The 24,605-nt window shown below is 40.0% G+C and overlaps 1 protein-coding gene and 1 long non-coding RNA gene across 2 annotated transcripts in view; one reads left to right on the top strand and one right to left on the bottom strand.

Annotated features, from left to right (window-relative positions):
- Nucleotides 1–15,613, bottom strand: part of FMO1 (flavin containing dimethylaniline monoxygenase 1) — a 33,255-nt gene extending 17,642 nt beyond the window's left edge. Inside the window, exons 1-2 of the mRNA XM_061160305.1 lie at nucleotides 15,572–15,613; nucleotides 8,669–8,806 (exon numbers count right to left, since the gene is read on the bottom strand). Of these exons, the coding sequence (XP_061016288.1) occupies nucleotides 8,669–8,800 (132 nt within the window). The 5' untranslated portion in view covers nucleotides 8,801–8,806; nucleotides 15,572–15,613. The remainder of the gene's footprint in view (nucleotides 1–8,668; nucleotides 8,807–15,571) is intronic.
- LOC133069140 (uncharacterized) overlaps nucleotides 1–24,605 on the top strand; it is a 31,262-nt gene that overhangs the window by 2,093 nt on the left and 4,564 nt on the right. The window contains exon 3 of the long non-coding RNA XR_009695786.1: nucleotides 209–338. This is a non-coding gene — a long non-coding RNA (uncharacterized LOC133069140). The remainder of the gene's footprint in view (nucleotides 1–208; nucleotides 339–24,605) is intronic.

Genomic DNA, 24,605 nt, shown 5'->3' with positions numbered 1-24,605 from the left:
ATTTCACACATAATGTTTTGTTAGGCAAAAGTTACAAGTACAATAGTGATTCTCTACAGTAATTGCTTTGTACATACTTTCAAAGAAATTTGAATTTATGTTTTGTTTCATTTTCACCTTATTATAGCTCTTTTTATTGTATGTCACAAATATAATTGTCTATACTTCCTTGGAAATTAAAACAAACAAACCTGATTCTTTTCCACAGCTCGAGAATCACAGCTACTGGTCATGGACCATGCTTTGAGTAACAAGACTTTACAGCAGTCCTACCTGATAGGAGTGGGACGTAGCCCACACATGTACTTTAAAAATTTCCAATAGCCACATTAAAAAAGGTAAAGAGGATACTCAATGATTTCAAAATTTTATAATTTCAATATGTAATCAATCAAAATTTTTAATGAAGTATGAACTTTTTTTTCTCATATTAAGTGTTTTAAGTCTAGTGTATATTTTACAAATCTGAATCCAAATGCTACATTTTCACTGGAAAAAGTGGATTTGCATACCAAAATTGTTAACAAATGCGTAAAAATTTTCCAATAACTGAATTAGGTATTGGTTTTAAAATTAAAATTAATCAAAATGAAATGAAATAAAAAATTCAGTTCGTTAGTCAAATCGACTACATTCCACGGTTACATATGGCTGATGGCTATCTTACTGGACAGCACAGCTTTAGACCATCCTTAAACTTGAAGCCAGGTATTAGAACTAAATTTAGTGTTGGTTTGATGTTGTTAAACATGATCAAGTTTCTTCTGGGTTATAGGAATGAAGAGAATGTGAATAGCTCTAAAGAGCTGTAATATCAAGAAGTAAGAGCAAACAGCAAGGGAAACAACTATAGTGTAAGGAGAGAAACATCAGTTATAAACATTTTGGGATCAGTTAGTGTGTGACCAAAGCTCATTCACTTTTCTCTGGCATCTGAGAGCATCATATTGTAAATAATACTTTGTTAATACTGATGATTTCTAGTTAGCAATAATAAAAGGATAAATTTGGAATATACACTGTTAAAGAAGGGTAGAGATGTGTATAATATCATGTTGTAAAGACTTGCATAAAAATAGTTCAAGAAACTTTAAAGCATTTAGTAATGGCATGTTTAAAAATCAAAGAGCAGTGGAAACTCACTGAAATTGGATAAGTCATGAAACCATGGAGACCTTAAAACAATTGAGCCCACAAACAAAAATAGAAAATAAAAAACCAAAACCAACTTTGTTTTGCAAAATTTTGGAAGATAATTGTAAAAGCAGGGAGAAGAGAACTTTACAGGAAACAATGAAGCCTAATGTCAAAGAATGTATCACAGATGTCAAGAGCAGTGGAGATGCACTGAAATTGGACAAGTCATGAAGCCATGGAGACCTTAAAACAATTGAACCCACAAACAAAAATAGAAAATAAAAAAAACAAAACCAACTTTGTTTTGCAAAATTTTGGAAGATAATTGAAAAGGCAGGAAGAAGAGAACTTTACAGGTAACACTGAAGCCTATTGTGAAAGAATGTATTACAGATGTCAGCCTTTAGGGTGGAATCCAACATGCTCTGTCTCTTTCCTCCTCTGCTTGTATCTCTTGGTAAAAACACAAGGTCTGGTGTGTTTAAGGTATATACAGAGATTACAGGTCCATGGCACTTAGGAATGAGGTTTGCAAGATCTGAGCCTTCCCCTCCAGGGTTTGCCTCGGTGAAATATGTCCCAGTGATTCCCAGGCCCTGGGACCCCTGGCTGCAGCACTCTTGGCATTCTCTCCGTGTTAGTCTGCCAGTTGCCATGGTATGCTGTGTGTGGACGCATGTTTTTCCTGAGAATTGTTCAGGGCACTTAGGGGAAACATTTTTGTCTTGAAGGGGCAACTGAATGAGAGGTGTGTGTATGTGAAAGTCACTCAGTCATGTCCAACTTTTGGACATGGACATGTGACCCTGTGGACTGTAGCCTGCCAGGCTCCTCTGTCCATGGAATTCTCTAGGCCAGAATACTGGAGTGGGTAGCCAGCCGTCCCCTTTTCTAGGGGATCTTCCCAACCCAGGGATCGAACTCAGGTCTCCCGCATTGTGGGTGTATTATTTACTGTCTGAGCCACCAGAGAAGCCTGGATGAGAGGAGGGGAAAGGGGAAATAATAAGGGCAAGAATGCAGGGGTTTTTGGTTTCTTGGTTCACTTGGTGCTGCAATACAATAATAAGGACATTATATTCAGTAGAACACTTCATGGGATTTCATGAACAGTCCAGGATTTGCGTACCCTTATTCCTGAGCTATGGCATAGACTCTAGAAATGAATGGAGTATAGTTTTTGACAGCACAGGTCCTGGAGTCAGACAGCCTGGGTTCATATTCAAGCAGAACATTTTTAGCTGGGTGGCCTTGGGAATTTTCTTAAGTTCTCTGTGTCTCAGTTTTCTCCTCTCGAAATCGGAATAACAATAGTACATATAACCCTAGGATAAAATGAAATGATAGCTCTAATGCATTTAGAACAGTGCCTGGTAAGCTCTGAAAAAATATTAACTGTTTTGCATTATTCTTCTACAATTACCATGGAGATTTACTTTCTCAAGTTCTGTGTCCTCCAGAGAAGATTGTTGGCAATGGGAAGAAAGCTTTGTCAGGTCAGAGGTCTCTCCTTTCTCACTTAAAAAATGGATATAAAATAATAATTAAAGTGACTACTATATAGACACATAGAGACTTTCTCTCAATGCTGAGTGTGGGGAACCCTGAGCTAGGTTGTTCACAGCTCTTGTTCTTAAGAACAATTACTTCCTTCTTTTCCTCTCCTTTGAACAGTCAGAGCCCATTTTACTTTGTCACTTCTTTTCCCTATAGTCAGACAGCCTATAGTCTGTCCACAGTCTATAGATCTGTCTTCAGATCTACAGCACAGGCGGACTGTGGAAACCTCAGAGAAGGCTTGAGGAATCCCATGAGAGGGTAGGGGCCTATCAGGTGGATCTCTCCCAAGATGATATGAATTCAATACATGTTTGTTTAATATATGAATAAAATGAAATCTACTAAGATTACTGAACTTAAAGTTTTTAAGAAGAAGTAAAAAGGTACCCATTTAACAGATCATTTCAGCCCCTGTAAGAGTTAGGCTGAATACACCTAAAGAAACCTTCAATGATTTAAGGGGTGAAGTATTATACTTAATCATTGCCCTCACTGAATCCAAAAATATGTGGTACATAAGGTGCCTCATGGGTTTGCTGGGTTGCTCAGCTGGTAAAGAATCCGCCTGCAATGCAGGAGATCTCAGTTCAATTCCTGGGTCGGGAAGTTCTCCTGGAGAAGGGATGGGTTACCCACTCCAGTATTCTTGGGCTTTGCTGCTGGCTCAGCTGGTAAAGAATCTGCCTGCAATGCAGGAGACCTGGATTTGATCCCTGGGTTGGGAAAATCTCCTGGAGGAAGGCATGGCAACTCACTCCAGTGTTCTTGCTTGGAGAATCCCCATGAACAGAGGAGCCTGGTGGACTATAGTCCATGGATTGCAAAGCGTCTGATACAACTGAGTGACTAAGTACAGCACAGCACAAGGCACATAGTGGGTGCTCAATAACTGGAATAAGCAAAAGGATACATGTGTGGAGGGAAAGACCTTGATGCGCAGAAGGAAGAATGTCTTTCCAGGGGAGGATTATTGTTACAGAGATGTGAAGGGTGAAGCAGAATGTGTTTCTGTCAGTCAGTCAGTCAGTCAGTTCAGCCGTTCAGTCGTGTCCAACTCTTTGCGACCCCATGAATCGCAGCACGCCAGGCCTCTGTCCATCACCAACTCCCAGAGTTTACTCAAACTCATGCCCATCGAGTCGGTGATGCCATCCAGCCATCTCATCCTCTGTCGTCCCCTTCTCCTCCTGCCCCCAACCACTCCCAGCATCAGGGTCTTTTCCAATGAGTCAACTCTTCACATGAGGTGGCCAAAGTATTGGAGTTTCAGCTTCAGCATCGGTCCTTCCAATGAACACCCAGGACTGATCTCCTTTAGGATGGACTGGTTGGATCTCCTTGCAGTCCAAGGGACTCTCAAGAGTCTTCTCCAACACTATAGTTCAAAAGCATCTATTTTTCGGCGCTCAGCTTTCCTCACAGTCTGACTCTCATATCCATACATGACCACTGGAAAAACCATAGCCTTGACCAGACGGACCTTTGTTGGCAAAGTAATGTCTCTGCTTTTTAATATGCTGTCTAGGTTGGTCATAACTTTCCTTCCAAGGAGTTAGCGTCTTTTAATTTCATGGCTGCTGTCACCATCTGCAGTGATTTTGGAGCCCCCAAAAATAAAGTCTGACACTGTTTCCACTGTCTCCCATATATTTCCCATGAAGTGATGGGACCAGATGCCATGATTTTAGTTTTCTGAATGTTGAGCTTTAAGCCAATTTTTTCACTCTCCTCTTTCACTTTCATCAAGAGGCTTTTTAGCTCCTCTTCACTTTCTGCCATAAGGTTGGTGTCATCTGCATATCTGAGGTTATTGATATTTCTCCCAGCAATCTTGATTCCAGCTTGTGCTTCATCCAGCCCAGCCTTTCTCATGATGTACTCCGCATATAAGTTAAATAAGCAGGGTGACAATATACAGCCTTGACGTACTCCTTTTCCTATTTGGAACCAGTCTGTTGTTCCATGTCCAGTTCTAACTATTGCTTCCTGACCTGTATACAGGTTTCTCAAGAGGCAGGTCAGGTGGTCTGGTATTCCCATCTCTTTCTGTCAGCATGGTATAATTACCTCTAGATGATGTCAGTGTGGTTCTACATGAAGGCTATTTCTCAAGGCTTCTTCCTAACCTAAAACACTCTAAGAGCAATATTAGTTATGAGTGACAGGATAATTCCTGGCACGTTTTTCTTCAATTATTCCTCTACAGTTGAATAATCAGCCTTTAGCGTTACTGTTCTAAGCCTCCTTTCCCTTTCAAGAGTCTGAGAGAGTTGGTTGTAGAACAGATGTTCCACACTTACCTCCTGCTGCCACTGGAGTTGGTGCTCACAAGTGGGTTCTTTTCTTTTGAAACATTGCCAACCCCTCCCCCGCCCCAATGAATGATGGGCTTTCTTCTCCGTTGCAACCTTTGTCTGCTTCCTCTTTAAGACTGTGGTCTAGAAAAGGCCAGAGTTATGCCCACAAGAATATTGGGTTAAACTGCAGTAGTTCATAATCTCTGTAATGTTGAAGGCATTTCTCCATTTGTAAATGGAAACCTTCTCCATATTTGTTTTATTAGGTTTCTGCAGTTTGCCTGTTTATTTTTGCTTTGTGGCCCCTTCCATCCAGAACAGGTCCTAAAGATAACCCTTGTACATTTTGTGGCAAGGACAGCCCTTGCCTGGACAGACTCTCTAATTCTACAGGTTTTGAATGTGCCACTTGCTTTGATTGCAAAGACATTTCTAACCATCTTGTGTGTGTGTATGTGTGTGTATCTGCTGGGGTAGGAGCTGGAAGGGATGTCTCTAGAAAGACTCAGGAGACTCATAGCATGCTGAAAGTTCCCTTTAAGGTCACTTAGTTTAGAGGCTTTAGAGGAATCTCCAGGTAGTACAGAGGTGCCTTAAAGAGGCTTCTGTATCAAGAGAGGGCTGCTGAATGAAGATGGAGGTGATTTTCCCTGCCTCCCAAGATCCTAGTAATTTAGCTTTTATCTATTTTTTAAACTGACTCCATGTTCTCATTTTACAGATGAGGTAGTGGGGACTGAAAAGAATTGTTAGAAGGATACTGTTTTACTTAGGCTACTGCTGGGTCGCCCTCTTTATCATCCTTTTGATGTGCTATCACTTGCCTCACAGTGACCTCTTTTTTCCTTCATTCTCCACCCTGACTTCTTCAGCCTCCACAGATGCCGTGTTTTCCTGAAAGAATTGAGGCCTCCATTGTGTTTGCTCCTGTGTCTTCTTTCCCCCATCTTAGCATCTCTTGTCCATGTCCATTTTTCCTTCCTTTCCTGTCTCCAAGGAAAGTATGCCTCTGCACTTTCCCAAGGCAAATCCTTCCACTTGGGTCTGCAATTCTACTTCTTCCTTTTTCTGCTAGGATTTTGTCTCAATTTGGACTAATGTATTCAATCATTTCCTGTCATCCAAGTACCTGTAAACACATATGGGTCTTCCTATCATGCAAACAAAACAAACACAACAGCCACAAAGAAAGACATATTAATTCTGCTTATTATCCATTGCTTTCTAAATGGAGTCCGTGTGTGTGTGCATCGTTGCTTCAGTTGTCTCTGACTCTTTTTGACCCTAAGGACTGTAGCCCACCAGGCTCCTCTCTCCATGGGATTCTCCAGGTAAGAATACTGGAGTGGGTTGCCATGCCCTCCACCAAGGCATCTTCCCCACCCAGGGATCGAACCGGCATCTCCTTCATCTCCTGCATTGCAGGTGGATTCTTTACCAGCTGAGCCACCAGGGAAGCTCCTTCTAAATGGAGTGTGATTCCTCAAACATTCCACCACTGTCCTCTTCTTCCATGTTTTCTCTTACACATACCCCACATACCAATAAGCTATTTTTATTTTCCAACAAGCACAGTACTTTTTCTTTACAATCTCCTCCCTGGTTTTTCCCACTCAATCTCATTTGCCTGTTGAAATCTTCCAGAGTCCATCACACACTATCTCCTCCATGAAGCCTTCCTTGGCTTCCCTCAAGTGGATGTAATCCTGACCTCATTTAAATGCCCAGAGTACTGCTCCCGACTTGTAAGATCCTGCCCTTGTTCTATCAGTCTCATAGTAGCTCCTCAGGGCAGGATGACTGTTTCTCATTTTTGTGTCCCTCACAGTGCTTTGTGCATAGGTATTTGACCTGCCCAATCACATAGCCAGTTGGGCAGAGATGGATCTAAGACATATTTCTCTTGATTCTTCATCAATGGTTTTTTAGTGTGTTAATAATTGGATATATGTGATTGACATAAGGGGCATTTTTCTCTGGTATCCCAAGGTCTCTGGGCTTACATTTTGCTATGACTGAGATTACTTTAACCAAATAACTCTACTAATTGTCCCTCTATTCTGGCAGTTTTATCTGCAAGCCAGCTCTCAACTCTGATGGATTAATGCTAATCCATCAGATTAATTAGTGCTAATCTGGGGTATTGTGTTAAGAAGGATTCTGAGGTTCATTAGGGGGAGGGCATAGTGTTTGACTGGGTTTCCCTGGTGTCTCAGAGGTAAAGAATCTCCTGCAATGCAGGAGACATGGGAGACATGGATTTGATCCCTGAGTTGGGAAGATCCCCTAGAGGAGGAAATAGCAACCCACTCCAATATTTTTGCCTGGAAAATCCCATGAACAGAGGAGCTTGGCAGGCTACAGTCTAAAGAGTCGCAAACATCTGAGTATGAGTCCCTGAGTCCTAATAGTGTTTGATTAGCAATGTCTTCAATGGCCATGAGAGGCTAGAATTATGGCATACATGTCAGGTTCTGCTTGTCTATTGGAATGTATGTGGTTTGAATCATAGGAACAGAAGTTCTCTTTTCCCTAGGCCCCTTAGGGAGGTCTCTGTGCATCGATGGTCACATTTGGTGGTTGGACACATTTCAAGATATGCAGTTTTTCTTTATGTGAGCCAAGCTGGTTTATGCTGGGACTAAACTAGCACCCTTGGCCTCTCTGGAGTTTTGCTCACTGAATTAGAAAATGAGTGCTTTATTCCTGTTCTGAGTTCTACCCTTCTATAAGAAGAGAATGCTAGGTCTTTCTCTTAGTCTCTTAGGGGCTCTGAGGCAAGAATATCTGACACCTTGCTCCTTTTCATTCTTCCTGACATCGTTCTTCTTAGCACATTTAAAGCTCATGGGAAATGTTCTTGTTCTCCTGAGAAAAAGGAAAAATAGAAGGTTTGGGGAAATCTGATGCAAAAAACTCTCTGGCTGAGCCGTGGAGTTCACAGGGTTTCAGTGACCTCCAGCAGGGCCCCTGTGATTCTCCTGGGTCCCAGGCCAGTCAAGGGTGGGCTTTATAGTTCCCTCTCCTCCATCCTCCCTCCTCCCTTCTCCAATCCATACTGTAGTCCTGAGAATATTACTTTTATTTTCCTCCAGCAACAAAAAATTCTCCAAACTCACTTCCTTTACTTGTGATTGTTCTTGGCATGGATTGCAACTGCCGGACCACAAGACCTTGAGCACAGAACTCCCCCTACACTGAGTCTTATGCTGCTTTACTTCAGATAGAGCAGGGCTGGAAAAAGAAGTTGGTATAAGCAGCTCAGTCTTGCAGGCAGAGGCAGAAATCCCTGCACTGTATTCATACCGTTGCCCCCACACTGCAGTTTCTTGCTTCAGACCCCCAGAGTTCTGCTCTTTTCCTCCCTTGTCCTGAGCTTTCCTGGCTTGTCTCAGCCACTTCATCCTCTTCTACCCTTCGTGGGCAACTTTCTTTATCTTGGTTTTGGGTGTAGTTTATAAGGCAGCTGATACACTTCCCACCCAAATTCAGGCTGTGCCCTGCTTCTTTTTATAAAAAATCATTTTCAATGGCCTTTTCTGTCCCCCTGTTCAGCAGATGTTTCTAGCTCCTTCTCATGGGCACCAGCCCTTGTGGAAGAAATTCAATCTCTTTTTGCACCAGTCAACCCTTTTCCAACAGACACACAACAAAGTCACTGAAACCCTACTTACGGTGAATCTCCACAGCCCCCCAAGGTCTTCACTCCTCTCGAAGCAGGTGGGCTTTAGCCCTTCCTCCAGACAGCACCTGATGGAAGCGAGGCCAGAGACCCCAGCGCCCACAATCGCAACTCGTTTGGCCATGTTGTCCTGTGTGGGGCAATGAAGCAGAACCATTTATTCTCAAGTGAAAGCCCCACCCCATCCTTGGCTGCTCTAGCGAACCAGGAAAAAGAATTGGAAAGATTAAGGGATTTGATCGGAACCCTCTTACGCTGTTGGTGGGAATGCAAACTAGTACAGCCGCTATGATCCTTTTGAATCCTTGGTAGCTGGTTTCTGGTGTTGTGAATGCGAGGAGAGAAATGTTTAACCCTGGTTTAACCCTGTGCTTCGTATGTTCCCATCCCCTCACGCAGAACTGGTTCTAAATAACAGTACAGTTGTCAAGTCTGTGGCTTTTGGCAGAACGGCTGAAATTGGATTCTTTAGTACATGGAGTTTTGCGTTCTGCACTGTGCTGCTGTCTCCAGCCTTCCTCCACAAACCCTTGAGTGAAATAATAGAGCAGGAGACCGGGAAAGGATCACCTTGGCAAACTCAGTTTTTTATGAACACATGAAATCGAATCTCAGATTGGTGAGATGTGATACAAGGTCACCTAGAAGCTGGTGGAGTGGGGTTGAGATGCAGAGCCAAGACACCGTGGCCACTACAGGTGCTGTTACAACACTGCCCTGGGCAGCTCCCTGTCTCTGGCAAACTGCCAGCATCCCAGCTGCGCTGTCATCCTTCTCCTCCCTGCTGCCAGTGGATGGTCACCAGTGGGAGAGAGAAGGTGTGGGCTGGAAAGGTAGGCATGGAGAATTCTCCTCTTGTCTCCACAGAGTCCTGATTCACCTCTAGGAAACCATTGTGTCACTGTTGGCACTGATGGAAGGGTATCTGACTTTGGCCATGAGTTAACATGAACTTGTACGAATGATGAGAGGCAATATAATGTACTGGTTAAGCCAGTGGTCTCCAACTTTTATGGCACCAGGGAATGATTTCATGGAAGACGGTTTTTCCAGGGATTAGGGTGGAGGTATGGATGGTTCAGGCGGTAATGCAAGCAATGGGGAGCAATGGCCAGGGCCAGATGAAAGGTCACCATCCTTGCTTGCCCACTCACCCTCCGCTCACCTCCTGCTGTGTGGCCGGGTTCTTAACAGGCCACAGGGGGCTGGGAACCCCTGGGTTAAGTAACCAGACTCTGGACCACATTGTCTGTGACCTTGGCAAATTATTCTACTCCTCTGTGTATCATAAAAAGGGAAGAAAGTAGTAGTGTTTTCCTTGCAGGGTTTTGTTAGAATCAAGTGAGTCAACAACACATGGCAGTTGGCTTAGAAGTGCTCCTGGGACACTCAATAAAAACACACAATAGAAAGTGCTCAATAAATAGAAGCTATTGTAAGTATAAAAACATTTCCCTAAATCAGCTTCCTGTTTGCCTTTCCCATCACTGAGCCTCTGTTCTTTAAATTCTTATAGCATTTTGGTCAATACGCACAAGCTTAATTCTTTATCATGTGATTTTAGGTGTTGTGCCCCCAAATTTTTTTGTGACATTTTCCTCTCCCTGAGTTAGTAAAATTTTAAACCAGATGGATCAAAGAGTAGATGCAAAATTACCTCAAAGATACTATCTTCCTGGACATTTGCATTTCCTTGTCTCACAGATGAGCTTGTTCCACAAAACTGAATATACATCTTTTGTTTTTCAGGATTGAGACCCAGAGTAGTAGTTCAAGTACAGAGACTTCATCTGGTTGGTACTCTGCTGTGACCCCAGGGTCTAGGGCTGCACTTGGAACATAATGTAATTGATGCTTAGCTCCCCCAAATATTTCTTTTTTAAAATATATATGTGTTTTTAAAATTTTTATTTTTTTGGCTACTCCTTGTGCATGTGGGATCTTAGTTCTCCAACCAGGGATCGAATCCTTGCCCGCCTGCAGTGGACGTGCAGTCTTCATCACTGGACTGCCAAGGAAGTCCCCACAAATGTTTCTTGAATGAAATGAAAAGGCTCATTTGTTTAGGTATCATGTGAAAGTGTTATAGAGCCAATTTGCTCCAACTGGATTTGATTTACCGGGGAAAGTTAGTGGGTTCCCTTTGGGGGAAGTCATGCTCTAGCTGCTGATGGAATTGCCTTGAGCTCACTTTATAAAAGAGAGTATCTGTACTGACTCTTATTCCAAGGGCCTGACACAGTACTTTAAATATCTGCCTTTAAACATTTGAAGAATCATCATGGACGGATAAGAATTATGGCCAATTATGGATTCGAAGATGTTATAGGGAGGCAAATTTTAGGTCAATATAAGCACTTTCCAACATTTCAAGCTCTGTTATTTATTTTGTTCAGACAGTCTGTATGATGGTTTTTGGGGGAGATTTTGTAAGTAGGAAATTCGTAGGTAATGTGGAGGGTGGCATCTAATGCCCTATAGGGTCTTCTCAAGACAGATTTTATGATTCATCTTCTGATTAATTACCCTTCAAACACTCAATGAGGGGCTTCTATGCTGCTAAACCCTAGGCAAGGTATTCAGGGGTACAAAAGAATCAATAAGGCATAATGCCTTCTTTAGCTATCATTCAGTGGGAAAGTAAGATTTGAAAATAAATACCACAATCTGTGTCAAGTGCTAACACAGAGATATGTTTCATGTGTGCTTTGCAACAAGAGCATGATGAAAGAGGTATTAATATTGACTTTGGGGAGGTGGGAAAGCAAGACAGAAGTGTACTGTTTGCTCCAGGCTTTGAATGACGAAAAGAATTCCTGTGGGCAGAGGAGTGGAGGAAGTGCCCTCCAGAGAGAGGTAGCAGTGAGAGTAAGGGCCAGAGATTGGCCATAGAGGCATCATGACCACTTGACTTTACGGAGGCTTGACTCTCAGGAGGGCTTTTCTTTTGACTCCTGTAAGAAATAGCCTGTTCCCCACATGAGGGGACTACATTACTCTGTTGATTCACTGAATTGTATGTGTTTAGTCTTCTTTCTGCATAAGCTTATATGTTTCTTCACAGAAGGCCATTTTCTTTGACTTGTCTCTTAATTTTCTCATAGCATCTAGCTGCATGCTTGGCTTGGACTAGTAGTTGCATAAATGGCAATGGGTTGATTTCCTGACAGGTAAAATGAATTAATTCATCACCTTATATCTTTTTAATTAAAAAAATAATTGAGTAAATACCTTCTGGGAGCTAATATCCTGGGTCACAGTCTGTCCTCAAAATGACTTTCTATCAAATGTACAATCCATAGAAATTCCCTCCCCAGGTCATCACTGCTACTCGGTGTGGGCCAGATGCAGCCAGCCTTTTTGGAGAAGTAAACAGCCCTGTGGATTTTTTGTGGGAAAGTAGGGTAGTTGGGAGTCAGACCTGAGCTGGAAGTTTCGTGTTGGCTAATTGCCAGCAGTGTGATGTTATACAAGTAATTTGTTTCTGTGTCTCAGTTTCCTTCTCTCTAAAATGAAGCTAGTTGTGGTTGACATATATACACTTGGTTGGCATGTTGCTGTGTATGTGTGTGATTTTTTCTGACTCTTTATGACCCCATGGACTGTAGCCTGCCAGGCTCTTCTGTCCATGGGATTTTCCTGGCAAGAACATATTTACAGTAAATATGTTAAAATACACTGGATACATGTGAAATAGATAACTAGTGAAAACTTGCTGTAGAGTGCAGGGAACTCAACTTGGTGCTTTGTGGTGACCTAGATGGGTGGGATGTGGGGGAGAGCAGGGAGGGAGGCCCTAGAGGGAAGTGATGTATGTATACATATGGCTGATTCATTTCATTGTACAGCAGAGGCTAACACAACATTGTAAAGCAATTATATTTCAATAAAAATAAATAAAAAATAAAGCTAGAAGTTGAACCTGTTGTAGGAATGAATCAACAGATGTGTAAAACACTTTACCACAGTACTTGGGACATTCTTATCTCAGAATAGAAGTTGCTATGTCGTTATTTTTACATATTCAGGAACATTTTCTTGAATCTGATATTTTTGTAGATATCTGCCTTGATAATTTTGGGTTTACTTATTTGGAATAAGAGAGAATTGAGGCAACTATAGCTAAAGATTGTGTTCTAGCAAGTGAAGGAAATGAGTAGGGAAATAAAAGAATTGATGATGAGAGAAAGGGAAAGAGAGGAAAAGATAAAAGGAGAAAAAGTAGGTTTCAAATCACCCTTCAGGACTTTTCTTTTTATTTCTTTAAGTTTTCATTTCAGATCTACTAGGTGTGTTTCCATAGTCTCACATGAATTGTTCTCATGCTTGGAAAAGCAAACATGAGAATACATGAGCACATATGCACTCAAGGTAAATGCTGCATTCACATGCTAATGAAAATTAATGCTTCCAATCATTCCTTCAAGTATTGATACTTCTATGAAACCAAAGTGATTAAAAAATTAATAAGTGCTTTTTAGAAAAAGTATTATCTGCTTTTATTATTTCTTTTAACTAAAAATAATTTCTAGTCAGTGACTGCTGTAGGTTAGACAAAGATTGATAACAGAGTAGGAAATTTTATTAAGGTGAAAAATACTCTAATGCCACTGATTAGTGTTATTTTACATGCTAATGCAAAAGGACTATTAAAAATACTGTTATTTCTAATGTGAATATACAATAAAAATTTGGCCATTCCTTTACCAGAGGTTTTAGAAGCAGCGTATCATCACCATCATCATTATTATTTCAATGAAGAAAGCCTCCTCAAAGCTGACTAAATATGAAAAAAGTAATAAAAATAAAAAGTATGACCAAATTGGTGAAGTGTCCACTGGATGAAAGTGAGTTTATAAAAAACATCAAACAAAATAACTTAAGCAACACAAAATTGCTAAATGAGTTGAGAAATTACTGTCAGTTGCATCAAAGTCACTGATTTTTAACCATGGGGGTTACAAACAAACCACTAGTCTTTTCCTAAGCATTTTACATCACTGCCTCTACTTCAAAGAAGTAAGATGCAAAAATATAATGTACCATAGTCAGATTGAGTGCCTCTGTTGGTTTATTAGGATGATATAGGGGGTTAAAACATGAAGCTAGGGCTGTCATTCCCAGAATTGTGTGCAGAGTTATTTTGTGTGTGAGTTATTTTAAAAATTTGAGGAAAGCATAGTAATACTCCATGTCTGTTGAATACCGAAGTATTAGCTGGAGGTAGTTCACAATTTTTATATCAGATAGGGATGTGTTCTATTTCATGACGTAACATCTTTGCAAAGCTAGGTTTCTGACTCTTGCAATGTTAAAAAGTGAACAGTTGAGGGAGAACAGGAAATGAATATTTGATCTGATTCCAAGAGTTGAGCAGTGCTGTGTGCACCTCATTATTAAGTAATTGCGATTATTCAAGTATAAAATAAAAATACCATTTTCCTTTAAGTTTGTGTATTATTATTTCAAACAACTACAAGGTTGATTGAAAAATAACAAAAGTATAAATACAGAGAACAGAATAAAAATACAAATACAAAGAACAGAAATACACAAGTTGTTTGGATGTGACTATTTAATAAGAGGAACTATAGCTTGGGGGCCCCATGACAAAATTACTTGCACACTAAAGAGCCCCTTGAACCTAGGAGGTTTGGGAATCTCTGGGTTATAGTCTTTCCTCTGAATATATTTTAATTGATCAGGATACCTTATCTACTGGTGTCAAGAAATGCAAACTATCTTATACCTAGTCCAGCAGTTAACCAGTGTTAAAGGTTTCTGGTGTGACTCATCTATGTATTTCAAAGGAAGCCATCTTCACTGGTGCTGATAGGCTTCTTGTTTAGTGGCTAAGTTGTGTTTAGTCGCTAAGTCATGTTTAGTCACTAAGTCGTGACTCTTTTGCAACCTCATGGACTGTAGCCCACCAGGCTCCTCTGTCCATGGGATTTCCCAGGTGAGAATACTGGAGAGGGTTGCTATTGCCTTCTCCAGGGGATCTTCCCAACCCAGGGATCAAACTCTCATCTCTTGCATTGGCAGGCAGATTCTTTACCTCTGAGCTGCCAGGGAAGCCAGACAGGCTTGTATCCAGTCTTTTGTTTGTACATTACCCACCCGCCCCTTCCCATTTCTCTCTTTCTGTCTCTCTGTCCTATGTTGTGTCTCTCGTCCTCTCTCTCACACATGGACATATACACACATATACATTCTCTTAGCAATGAATATTGGCACAGACTGTACAATGGTACAATATCCTTAGGGGGCTGTTCATTTCAGGAGTAATCAGAGATAGTAGATTTAGTTAAATGGCAGTTGGGGGGTGAGTGAGGGGGTACACTTAGCCCTTGGGAACAACCAAACAAACTTGTGAGAAACTTGGCTTAGAGCAGGGCCATCCTCTGGGATTTCTAACCCCCAGCAGCTGTTCCCCCTCCCTCAGCCTCTTAACACAACCACCTGATAAAAAAATTTCTGCCAGGTTCTAAATTCGCCATACCAGTTACAAGGCCACAGATATTCCCTTGACTGGAGAGGAAGCTAGCAAATAACAAAGGACAGACAGTCTCTCCATCTGTAAGTCAGATGGCATTCAACTGGATATTTACAAGAGAGTTTTGAAACTCTTAAAATTTACACTCCTGTGAATTTAACTAAGTGAAAAAAAGACAACATGCAACATAAACTGGTCAGATTCAAAAGAGAGGGGTCATTGCCCCTGTCTCCGAGCTCATGCCAACATTTGGTAGACAACCCCCAAAGCATTGTCTGACACCAAGTTAGAAGCTATTAATGGAAGCTCTTAAGAAAAAGTACTGATTTCCCTTTGCATTAGGAATACACGTTTTCCCCTTGATTAACCACTTAGTAGTCTACCCAGCAATGTACTTACCAGTGTACACAGAAGACTTGATACTATCTGACTTTACCGTCCTGTTACAAGTACTCAAGCATTTACCCCTCTTTGTCCTTTGGGAGGGGGAGTGACTTTATAGCTCTCCACAGACCAAGGGAGTGGCATTCTGGTGAGGTGACTCTGTCCTGAAGCACAATAACAAAACAGGAAAAATCTGGGCCCCCCCTCCCTAAATCAAAAGAATCAGAGGTTATATCTGGTTATTTACTTTATGTACTTGAAATTCCTGATGCCAAGTCACAGCCTCAGTTAAGAGTTTGCAGAAATTGAACTATATGATCCAGAGCCAGTGTTGTCCTAGGCATCCTGGGTACACCGGATGAACCCTGTTCTAGGAGATAAGGAATGTTATGCAGAATTTGCAATCTAAGTTTAGCCATTATTTATATTTTAACTTGATTAATTGCAACAGTGAAATGCTAAGATAAATACTGGTGATATGTACTTTAGGCTTACTCTTTTCCCTGCAAAAGAGAAATTATTTTAGAGAGTCATAGCAGCATATTCATTGTTCCTAGATAAGAGGAGGGAGTAAATAAAATAAGGCAATCATGGCAACAGCTGCTACACCGAAGAGTCATGTTTTAACATTTTGATGCATTTCTCATTTAGAGAAAATGCTTATTGTTTCCAAATCATACATCACCCATATTAGTATTCAGTTTTTTCTGTGTTAATTAATTTATTTATATACTTTTATTATTTTTTAAAAATCAGTTTCTATGGAGTACAGTTGATATACAATGTTGTGTTCGTTTCAGGCATACAGCAAAGGGAATCAGTTATACGTTTACATATACCCACTCTTTTTTAGATTCTTTTTCCATATAGGTCAGTACAGAGTATTGAGTAGAGTTCCCTTTGTTATAGAGTAAATCCCCATTAGTTATCTGTTTTATATGTAGTAGTATGTAAATGTCCATCCCATCTTCCCATCTTTAAAGACTTGAATGCAGATGATTGCCAAGGCACTTGGGAAATATAACAAATATATGGAAGGAGCACAGTCTTTGGCATCAGAAGTCCTGGGTTTAAGTAACATTTCACCAGGCACTATTAGAGTAATCTTGGGGAAGTTATTTAACTTTATAAACCTTTAATTTCCTCAGTTTAAGATAAGCATACTAATACTTGCCTCATATAGTTGTGGTGGGGACTGGATGAAACAATCTGTATAGAGTTTTGTACGTAGTACACACGTTGCAGATGGCTGTGATGGGGATGATGATGATGCTATTGCTAGACCAGATAAGGTGTCTTGATTTTTGATTTACAATATTGAAATGACTTCCACAGGTACAGAGACTAAACTCCAAGACTGATTGGTAAGACTGAAACATGGAGAAGGTTCTGGAAAGACAAATCTTTTTTTTTTTTTTCCCCCTTGATTTTCAACACAGTTTCACTACAGCCTTTAGCCCTACATTCAGAGGGCCTTCTGTATTGTTGGGTCTGTTGCTGGCTCACAATACTCACCCTTTGCCTTGTTTCTGGTTTATTGAAGTCTTGGCACCGAAACAGCATTGTTGGCTTTTGAGCTCAGCTGCCTTCCTGTAGCTATGAAGACGATAGTATCTGGATGATTTCAAAGCTTTAATTTTTACCCCGAAATTAAGGCTTCAAGACTACTACTAGTTCAAGTGTGTTTTTAAAAATCAAAATATGTTTGATATTGAGTCATGGATACCTTGAGAACCAGGGACACGATCAGTGTCCCAAACCCCAGTACTTAAGCACTTACCTTGATTATACATCCCCCTTGGTTCCCACCAAGGAGGTCTCAGGGCCTTACCAGGCAAGCTGCTAACATAAGTGGAAACAAAAATTTTATAGTGTTTGTCGTGTATAAACCTAGCCATTGATCATAACATCTTATTTTCCATAATTATCAAGAAACTTAAAGTAATTAAAAATGAAAACACTGGCCTTCAACAACACCTTCAATTTTTTTTTCTTCTAATTTTAGGGTTTATTGTCAATTAGTTGTACTTGAGGCCTTGGAATGGTGAAATCTATCTGGGCCCCTTTTTGAAACAAACCTAGGCCCTAAGAAACTGAACTGGTGGATGATGGTGCTCTTTAGGGAGTAACTTGGAATTTCTGCCCTTTGGGTACATGGTATGATTGAACTTCTTGGCCCCTTAGTGGTTGGTTGGGAACATGTGACTAGTTCTGGTCAGTGAACTGTGAACCAAAGTAGCAAGTGTCTTTTCTGGGCTCAGAGGATTTAATTGCAATGGCACCCCACTCCAGTACTCTTGCCTGGAAAATCCCATGGATGGAGGAGCCTGACAGGCTGCAGCCCATGGGGTCGCGAAGAGTCAGACATGATCTGAGCGACCTCACTTTCACTTTTCACTTTTATGCATTGGAGAAGGAAATGGCAACCCACTCCAGTGTCCTTGCCTGGAGAATCCCAGGGATAGGGTCACACAGAGTCGGACAGGACTGTAGTGACTTAGCGGTAGCATGAGATCCCATAGAACTTTCACTTCCTTCTGTATGGTAAGGAGAAACTTTCAACATGGCTGTTCCATTAGCCTGGATGCCTTGAGTAACAGTGATGAGCAGAGCTTAACTCCCAAAGGATATATAGCACGAAAGAGGAACAGTCTTTGTCTTATTTCAAAGTTTTGAGATTTAAGGATTTGTTGTTAATGCATCACATCTTGCTTGTAATGACTGATGCACTAGAGGGATGTTTGTTTGCTCCTTCATTGCATTTTTAAGTAATCTTCTGAAGTCTCACTTCCCTTCCTTTCTTCCCCTGCTCTATTCATATATAAAGCCATAGAATTTCAATGTTAAAAGAGAGCATAGAATTTACTCAGTTTTAGTCCTGGTTGTAAATTGGACCTACCCATTGCAATTTTTTTCTTTCTCCCTCTAAAAAAGTTAAAACAGTCACAAGTCCTTACTCTTCAACTCCCCCACACTAAAAGCATCAAGAAGCTCCCTGTGCCATTTTCAATAGTTTTCTTTTCTTTTTTTTTTAAATACATGTGTTCTTAAGTGGAGTTAATTCCCTAAGTTCCTTTCATGTTGAGGTTGTTTTTCTTTTTGTGAGAATACACCTGCAGAACAGTAACATTGGAAATACTACCATGCCTACTTAAGGCCAGTTATTTTGCTTGAAATGTGTCTTTTCTCTATCAACAGTGGTGAATCAGTGATTCACACCTCTGCCATCTAAGGATTAGAGCAAATAGCAGCCACTTTAAGTTTCCTTAGACGTCTTTGTAGCTTGATGAGAATTTTGTGGGGAAGTCTGCAACAGTGAGTTAGAAACTGTTATAACACTTAAGGTGCTATTATATTTTGTAACTGCCTAAGAAGTTTGTAATTAATGGGAAATGTTTACATGGTGACATCTGTGGGAACCTTCAAGTTGTGAACTTTCAAAGACACAAGTGTGCATTTGTGTGTCCAATTATGTAAGTTAGTTCATGTGTCTGGTGTACACTTTCATAACTCTACAAGTGGTTGTGTTTTGTGTACATTACTGTACAAAGTACAGAGCACAGTATCTTTACTTCAAGCTCAGGATATCTGGAAGCAAGCATAAAAGCAGTGGTGATATAACTGGTTCTCCTGTGCTTTTCAAGGTGTTGTATTTTTTTGTGTTTATTTTTTAATGTATTATTTGTGTGAAAAGTATAATAAACCTATTATAGTATGGTACCGTATAGCCAATTGTGTTGGTGGGTTCCTAAGCTAACTTGGTTGGACTTACAAACAAATTGAACTTACTAATGCACTCTGGTAATGGAACTCATTTGTACCTAGTGGACTTACTGTATTTAGAATAGCATCAAGGGGTGAAGCAGAAAGAACACTGGTGAGAAATCAGGGTTTGTTAGTATCCTGTGCAGAGTAGAACAGTCATCCTTGTTTTGCCTAACACATGAGGCTGTAGTGAGGATTAGGTTAGATAATAATTGTGGAAGTGCTTTGTAAGAACTACAGAACTCAAATATCTAAATCTTTAAAGTGTGCATCTGGCTTTTCTTGCTCATCATGGTATTCCCAGCCATAGCACAGTCTTCTCTATGTCTGCGTTGGACTCTGTGCTATTACTTTTTTGTCCCAGACCAGTGTAAGAGCAGGGCTTAGCTCCTTCTCTATTCCACAAAATGTCTAGCTCCACTCAGTATTTGTGTGTGTGTGTGTGTGTGTGTGTGTGTGTGTGTGTGTGTATTTAATAGCTTTACTGACTAGCTGAAGAATCACAAGGAGAGGTTGCATGGCCTCCTACCCAACATTCTGCTATCCTGCTGGTTCTTTTCTTTCTTTTTGTTCTTATTTTCTTTCCTTCCATCCTCTTTTAAAAAACCTGAACCTTTTTCTCTTCTCCTGAAGAATCTTGTTTTGCTCCAAACTCAAGTCTCTCTTTCTTGACCCCAGGCACTTTATTTTTTAATATTTATTTTTAATATTTATTTAATATTTTTAAATATTTTTTTCAAACAAATGTTGTCCCCATTCTTATTTAGATACCTTAATACCTAAGTTAACATACTTATTACTGTAGATATTCATACAAGTTTATGTTATTGTATTAGACACACAAATATATTAAAACTATTTTTGAACCTTCTTTGACAACTTGCATTTCATCAACTTCTTAGTTCTCTTGTGGATCAGCCCCATTCTTGGTGTGTAGAGAGGGGATAAAATTGATTAACATGATATTTTACCTTGGATATAAGATGAACATTGGAAGATGAAGAAATAATAAATGATTTTTTTGTTGGTTCATCATCCTTCAAATCATCATTTAGCACAGGCTGCAGAGTCAGACAGTTCTGGCAGTAAAACCCAGATGGGCTTGCTTATAACCCACATAACTTGGAAAAACCTTTTTGCCACTATGTCTCAATTTCCTGGTATATAAAATAGGTTATGAGGATTAAATATGATGAAATTAAATTGAATTCTTTGTAATATTTAGAACATAATAAATGATCAGTAAATGACTTTTTATTATTTTCTCCAGTTTCTTTAGGTTGCTAAACTTGAAATAGTTCCACAAAAAGAGAAATTAATGATCCTATAGAATCAATTACTTTCTACTGGCTAGTAGCCCAAAATATAGGAATGTCTAACAATTAAAGCTCTGTTTAATAGTTATAATTAAAATTCCTCTCCCAGAATATGTGACAGGTATAGATGGATATCTGGGTGTGAAAACACAAGCTTTAGGTGTATACTTCTCACCCACAAGATAAAGCAGCCAGTCTTTATTGCAGTTTGTTTGAACTGAGAGAGGAAGCAATAACAGCTGGTATTCAGGAGACATGACTATTCACGTGGCCCTGGATGGTGATCTGAGTTCTTTGAATCTCTGTTTTCATATCTGAGAGCATTCTCTTTAGTCTCTTCCATCCTTAAAATGACCCAGTGACTTGCAGTGATCCTTTGGTTCCTATTATGGTTCCATCATATCATATTTGGTTCCAAAATATGATTCCTATTACTGCTTTACCCTGAGGAGTGCCAAAGCAGCCTTTCTGTGTATTTTCTGGAAGTTGGGTTTGGTAGCTTCTTGGCACAAAATTGTCACCTTTGCTGTTAGTGCTAGTGAACTACAAAAGACATTCTATTTAACCATTATTAAAAAATTGACAGTTAACAAATTATGATAAAACCATAAAATATTATATTTAATGGGAATTAGTGATCATCTGACCCCTCTTCTATGCTCATTTGAGAAAACTCAGTCTCAGAAAACTGAGGTGACTTCTTTAGGAACTACAGAAATAACCTAATAGAAGGCAGGAGTGTAAACACTATTGCAAGACTGAAACAAAGTGGTTTGGTATACAGAGTGGGAGGAGATACATTTTGGCTGGAGGGACTGGGGAAAGCGTTTGGCCTGGCACTGAAGGAAGGATGGGATCTTACTAGAGTATTGGGGAGGCAAGAACAGATAGCATGAAGTAAGGGCAGCTAGTGAGGCAGTGTGGAGAGCGTTGGAGAGAAGGTGTGAAGGCATCACAGTGGGAGGAATGCTGGGGAGGGAGGTGACAGCTGGTGTGGGGAGTTTTGAATAATAAATGATGGAGAGCTACTGAAGGTTTCTGAGGAAAGGTGTAAGGTGTCAGCAGGAGAGGACTCCATAGCATATCCTTGTTGGTACTCTCACAAACACTGTTGAGTCTGGGCTTTTAGGGACTGGAAGTTTTGGGGCAAGGGGAAGGGACACTAATATCTCAGAATTGGTTGTGGGAGAAACTGATGAGTAACTAGGTAAATTAATCTAAAAATGATGATTAAACTAAGTAAAGAATATAAAAATTGTATTATGAACCTATGGTAACCATGAGAATGTGTTTTATAGATATTTCACAATAGGGAGTGTAATTAACCAAGGGTGTTAGCTGCTGTACTTGAGATGCCTTGCTGCATTCACGCTCAGGTTACTTTTCCCATGAGCTGCATTTAGTCAGTGATGACATATCACAGAGACTGATGCGTTTCATTCACAGGAGAGTCAGGGCTTCTCTGATGACTTGAGGCGTCCCCAGTGGCTCTGCCGATTCTTCTTTAGACCGCACAACAGTCTATGATGTTTCTATCCACCCACCTTCCCTCTCTCTTTCATTCAGGGTCAGACTTGCATTGCTGTTCTGTGACTCTTTCAGCCTTTTCTTGCACAGCGCTCTCTCTTTCCTCTCATGCAGTCATTTTCCTTAATAAAACACTTGCATATTTAATCTCATTCTAGCAACCAATCTGAATTAAGTAGAATTTAATCTCAGGATTAGAGATTAGAATCTTAAAGTCAATCTTAAAGGAAATCAACCCTGAGTATTTGTTGGAAGGACTGACGCTGAAGCTGAAGCTCCAATACTTTGGCTACCTGATGCAAACAGCTGACCCATTGGAAAAGACCCTGATGCTGGGAAAGACTGAAGGCAGAAGGAGAAGTGGGCAATGGAGGATGAGATGGCTGGAAGGCATCAACGATGCAATGGACAAGAACTTGGGCACACTTTGGGAGAAGGTGAGGGACAGGGAAGCCTGGCATGCTGCAGTCCATGGGGTCTTGAAGAATTGGACATGATTGGTGACTGAACAATAACGATCTCAGGAGCCTTTGTTTTAGCCTCATTGATCCACGATCTGGTCATAAGGTAGACTGGACCAGAAAGTGAGGTATGTTGTATATAAATCTCGGGAAATAGCCAAAAACTCTGTACAAGGTGTTGCAGGCCAGTAGCAACATCTTGCAGGATGAAAGACCAGTTATGAAGAAGAATCTTCTTTTGCCATCCTTATTATAATGTGACTAATATTTCAATTAAGCTTTGAAAATCTTTATTACTTGGAATTTTGTTACATATGATGGTCCAATAGTTTTATTTTTAAAATATCTTCATTTTTCTGCAAATATGACACATTTGGCTTTGAGAGTGGAAAATCAAGGACCAATCATCTGGAGAAGAATAGTTAAAATCAGAAGTTAGTAAAAGGGAACCATCACAGGGAGAGATTTTGCAAGAAGATGGTAGCTAGCTCATATCTCTGAGATATTCTGATGCAGAGAATGTCTCTGTGGATTATAGTTTGGAACAAACTATCCTAGATGGTTAGTTTATCTAGGATACTTTCATGTTTCCGGATGTATGGAGGCAAAGGAATAGACTTGAATGAGTCTTCCTTAATCAATCTCAGGCTCTGGAGATGAACTATTTATGTTTAAAAAATCTACCAGAATACTTGAAATGATTTCAAGTGATCATCTTCTTTCTAAGCATTTTCAAGAATGTAAATTGAATAACAATTTTGTCCTAATGGCATTATTCCCCCCGACCCCACTGATTCAGCATTGACCTGACAATGGATTCTCAATCTTCCACTATAGAAATAGAATAATAACCATAGTCATTTCACTGGGTAGTGGTAATGATGAGTGAGTTATGAAAAAACAATTAGGGCAAAGCTTTGCACATTACAAAGCAGGGACTGGCAAGCTTTCTGTATTTACAAACTTTCTGTAAATATTTTAGGCTTGTGAGCCATACTGTTTTTGTTAGCAACTACTCAGCACTGTCATTACAGCTTCAAAGCAGCCACAGACAATCAGTGAAAAGGAATGGCTATGTTCCGGTGAAACTTCATTTACAGATATAAGTAGTGGGCTGGTTTTGACCTACAGGCAGTAGTTTGCCTACTCTTGCTATAAAGCCTTGATAAATTCTATTCTGTTATTATTATTAATATAATCGCTTGTAAATGATTTTTAATAATTAGCAAGGTAATTGGTTTTTAATTGGTAGCTAAGTATATATGCCATATACACTTTTTCAAAGGAATCTGCTTGTAGGAGCAATGAAAAAAAAACAACACCTGTATTTAAAGGCTGGTATCATTTCAATAGCCTTTAAAGAGTTTCCACTGACAGGATTGCCATCACATTGTTCTGGGCACGTGAGAGAGAAATCTAGGCCAAGTGGAAAGTGACGACCCCAGTGGCTTTGGAGGAATAAAAGGAGAAATTTGTCTAAATCTTGAATCTCTGACCTTTCCCCTCTCTTTGAAGGTCTTGTTCTGGGCTTGTGGCATGGTTTAATCTCCCAAAGCACAATTTGTAGAAATAACGGCTGTGATGAATGTTTTATAACCAGATGTTTATCTATTATGTTGCTCAATATCTGTTGACATTGAATTGCTTGTGACATTTTTAAAGTTCAGTTCTAAGCAAATGTCTGTCTCTCCTAACAAGCTGGTATGCTTGCTTTTATCAGATGACAAAGATTACATACTGTTTTGCTTTTTGCCTTGGTTATTTGTTGGTTAGAGCTAAATACAAGGCCCAGTTATTACAATACTTTTCATCTACTTGGGAAATATACTTTTTTTCCCTTAACACTTGTTTTTTGAAAATGTCAATGATTATCTTTAATGTCATTATATAAGCATTTATTTTGTTGTAAATTCCTTCAAACAAATTTTAGACCTAGCTAAAATATAATCCAAATATTATAAATAAAATTAATCAGATCTT

Source organism: Dama dama, chromosome 14 (genome assembly GCF_033118175.1).
Source record: "Dama dama isolate Ldn47 chromosome 14, ASM3311817v1, whole genome shotgun sequence".
NCBI classification, from domain to species: Eukaryota; Metazoa; Chordata; class Mammalia; order Artiodactyla; family Cervidae; genus Dama; species Dama dama.
This window is presented reverse-complemented; position numbering and strand designations above follow the sequence as displayed.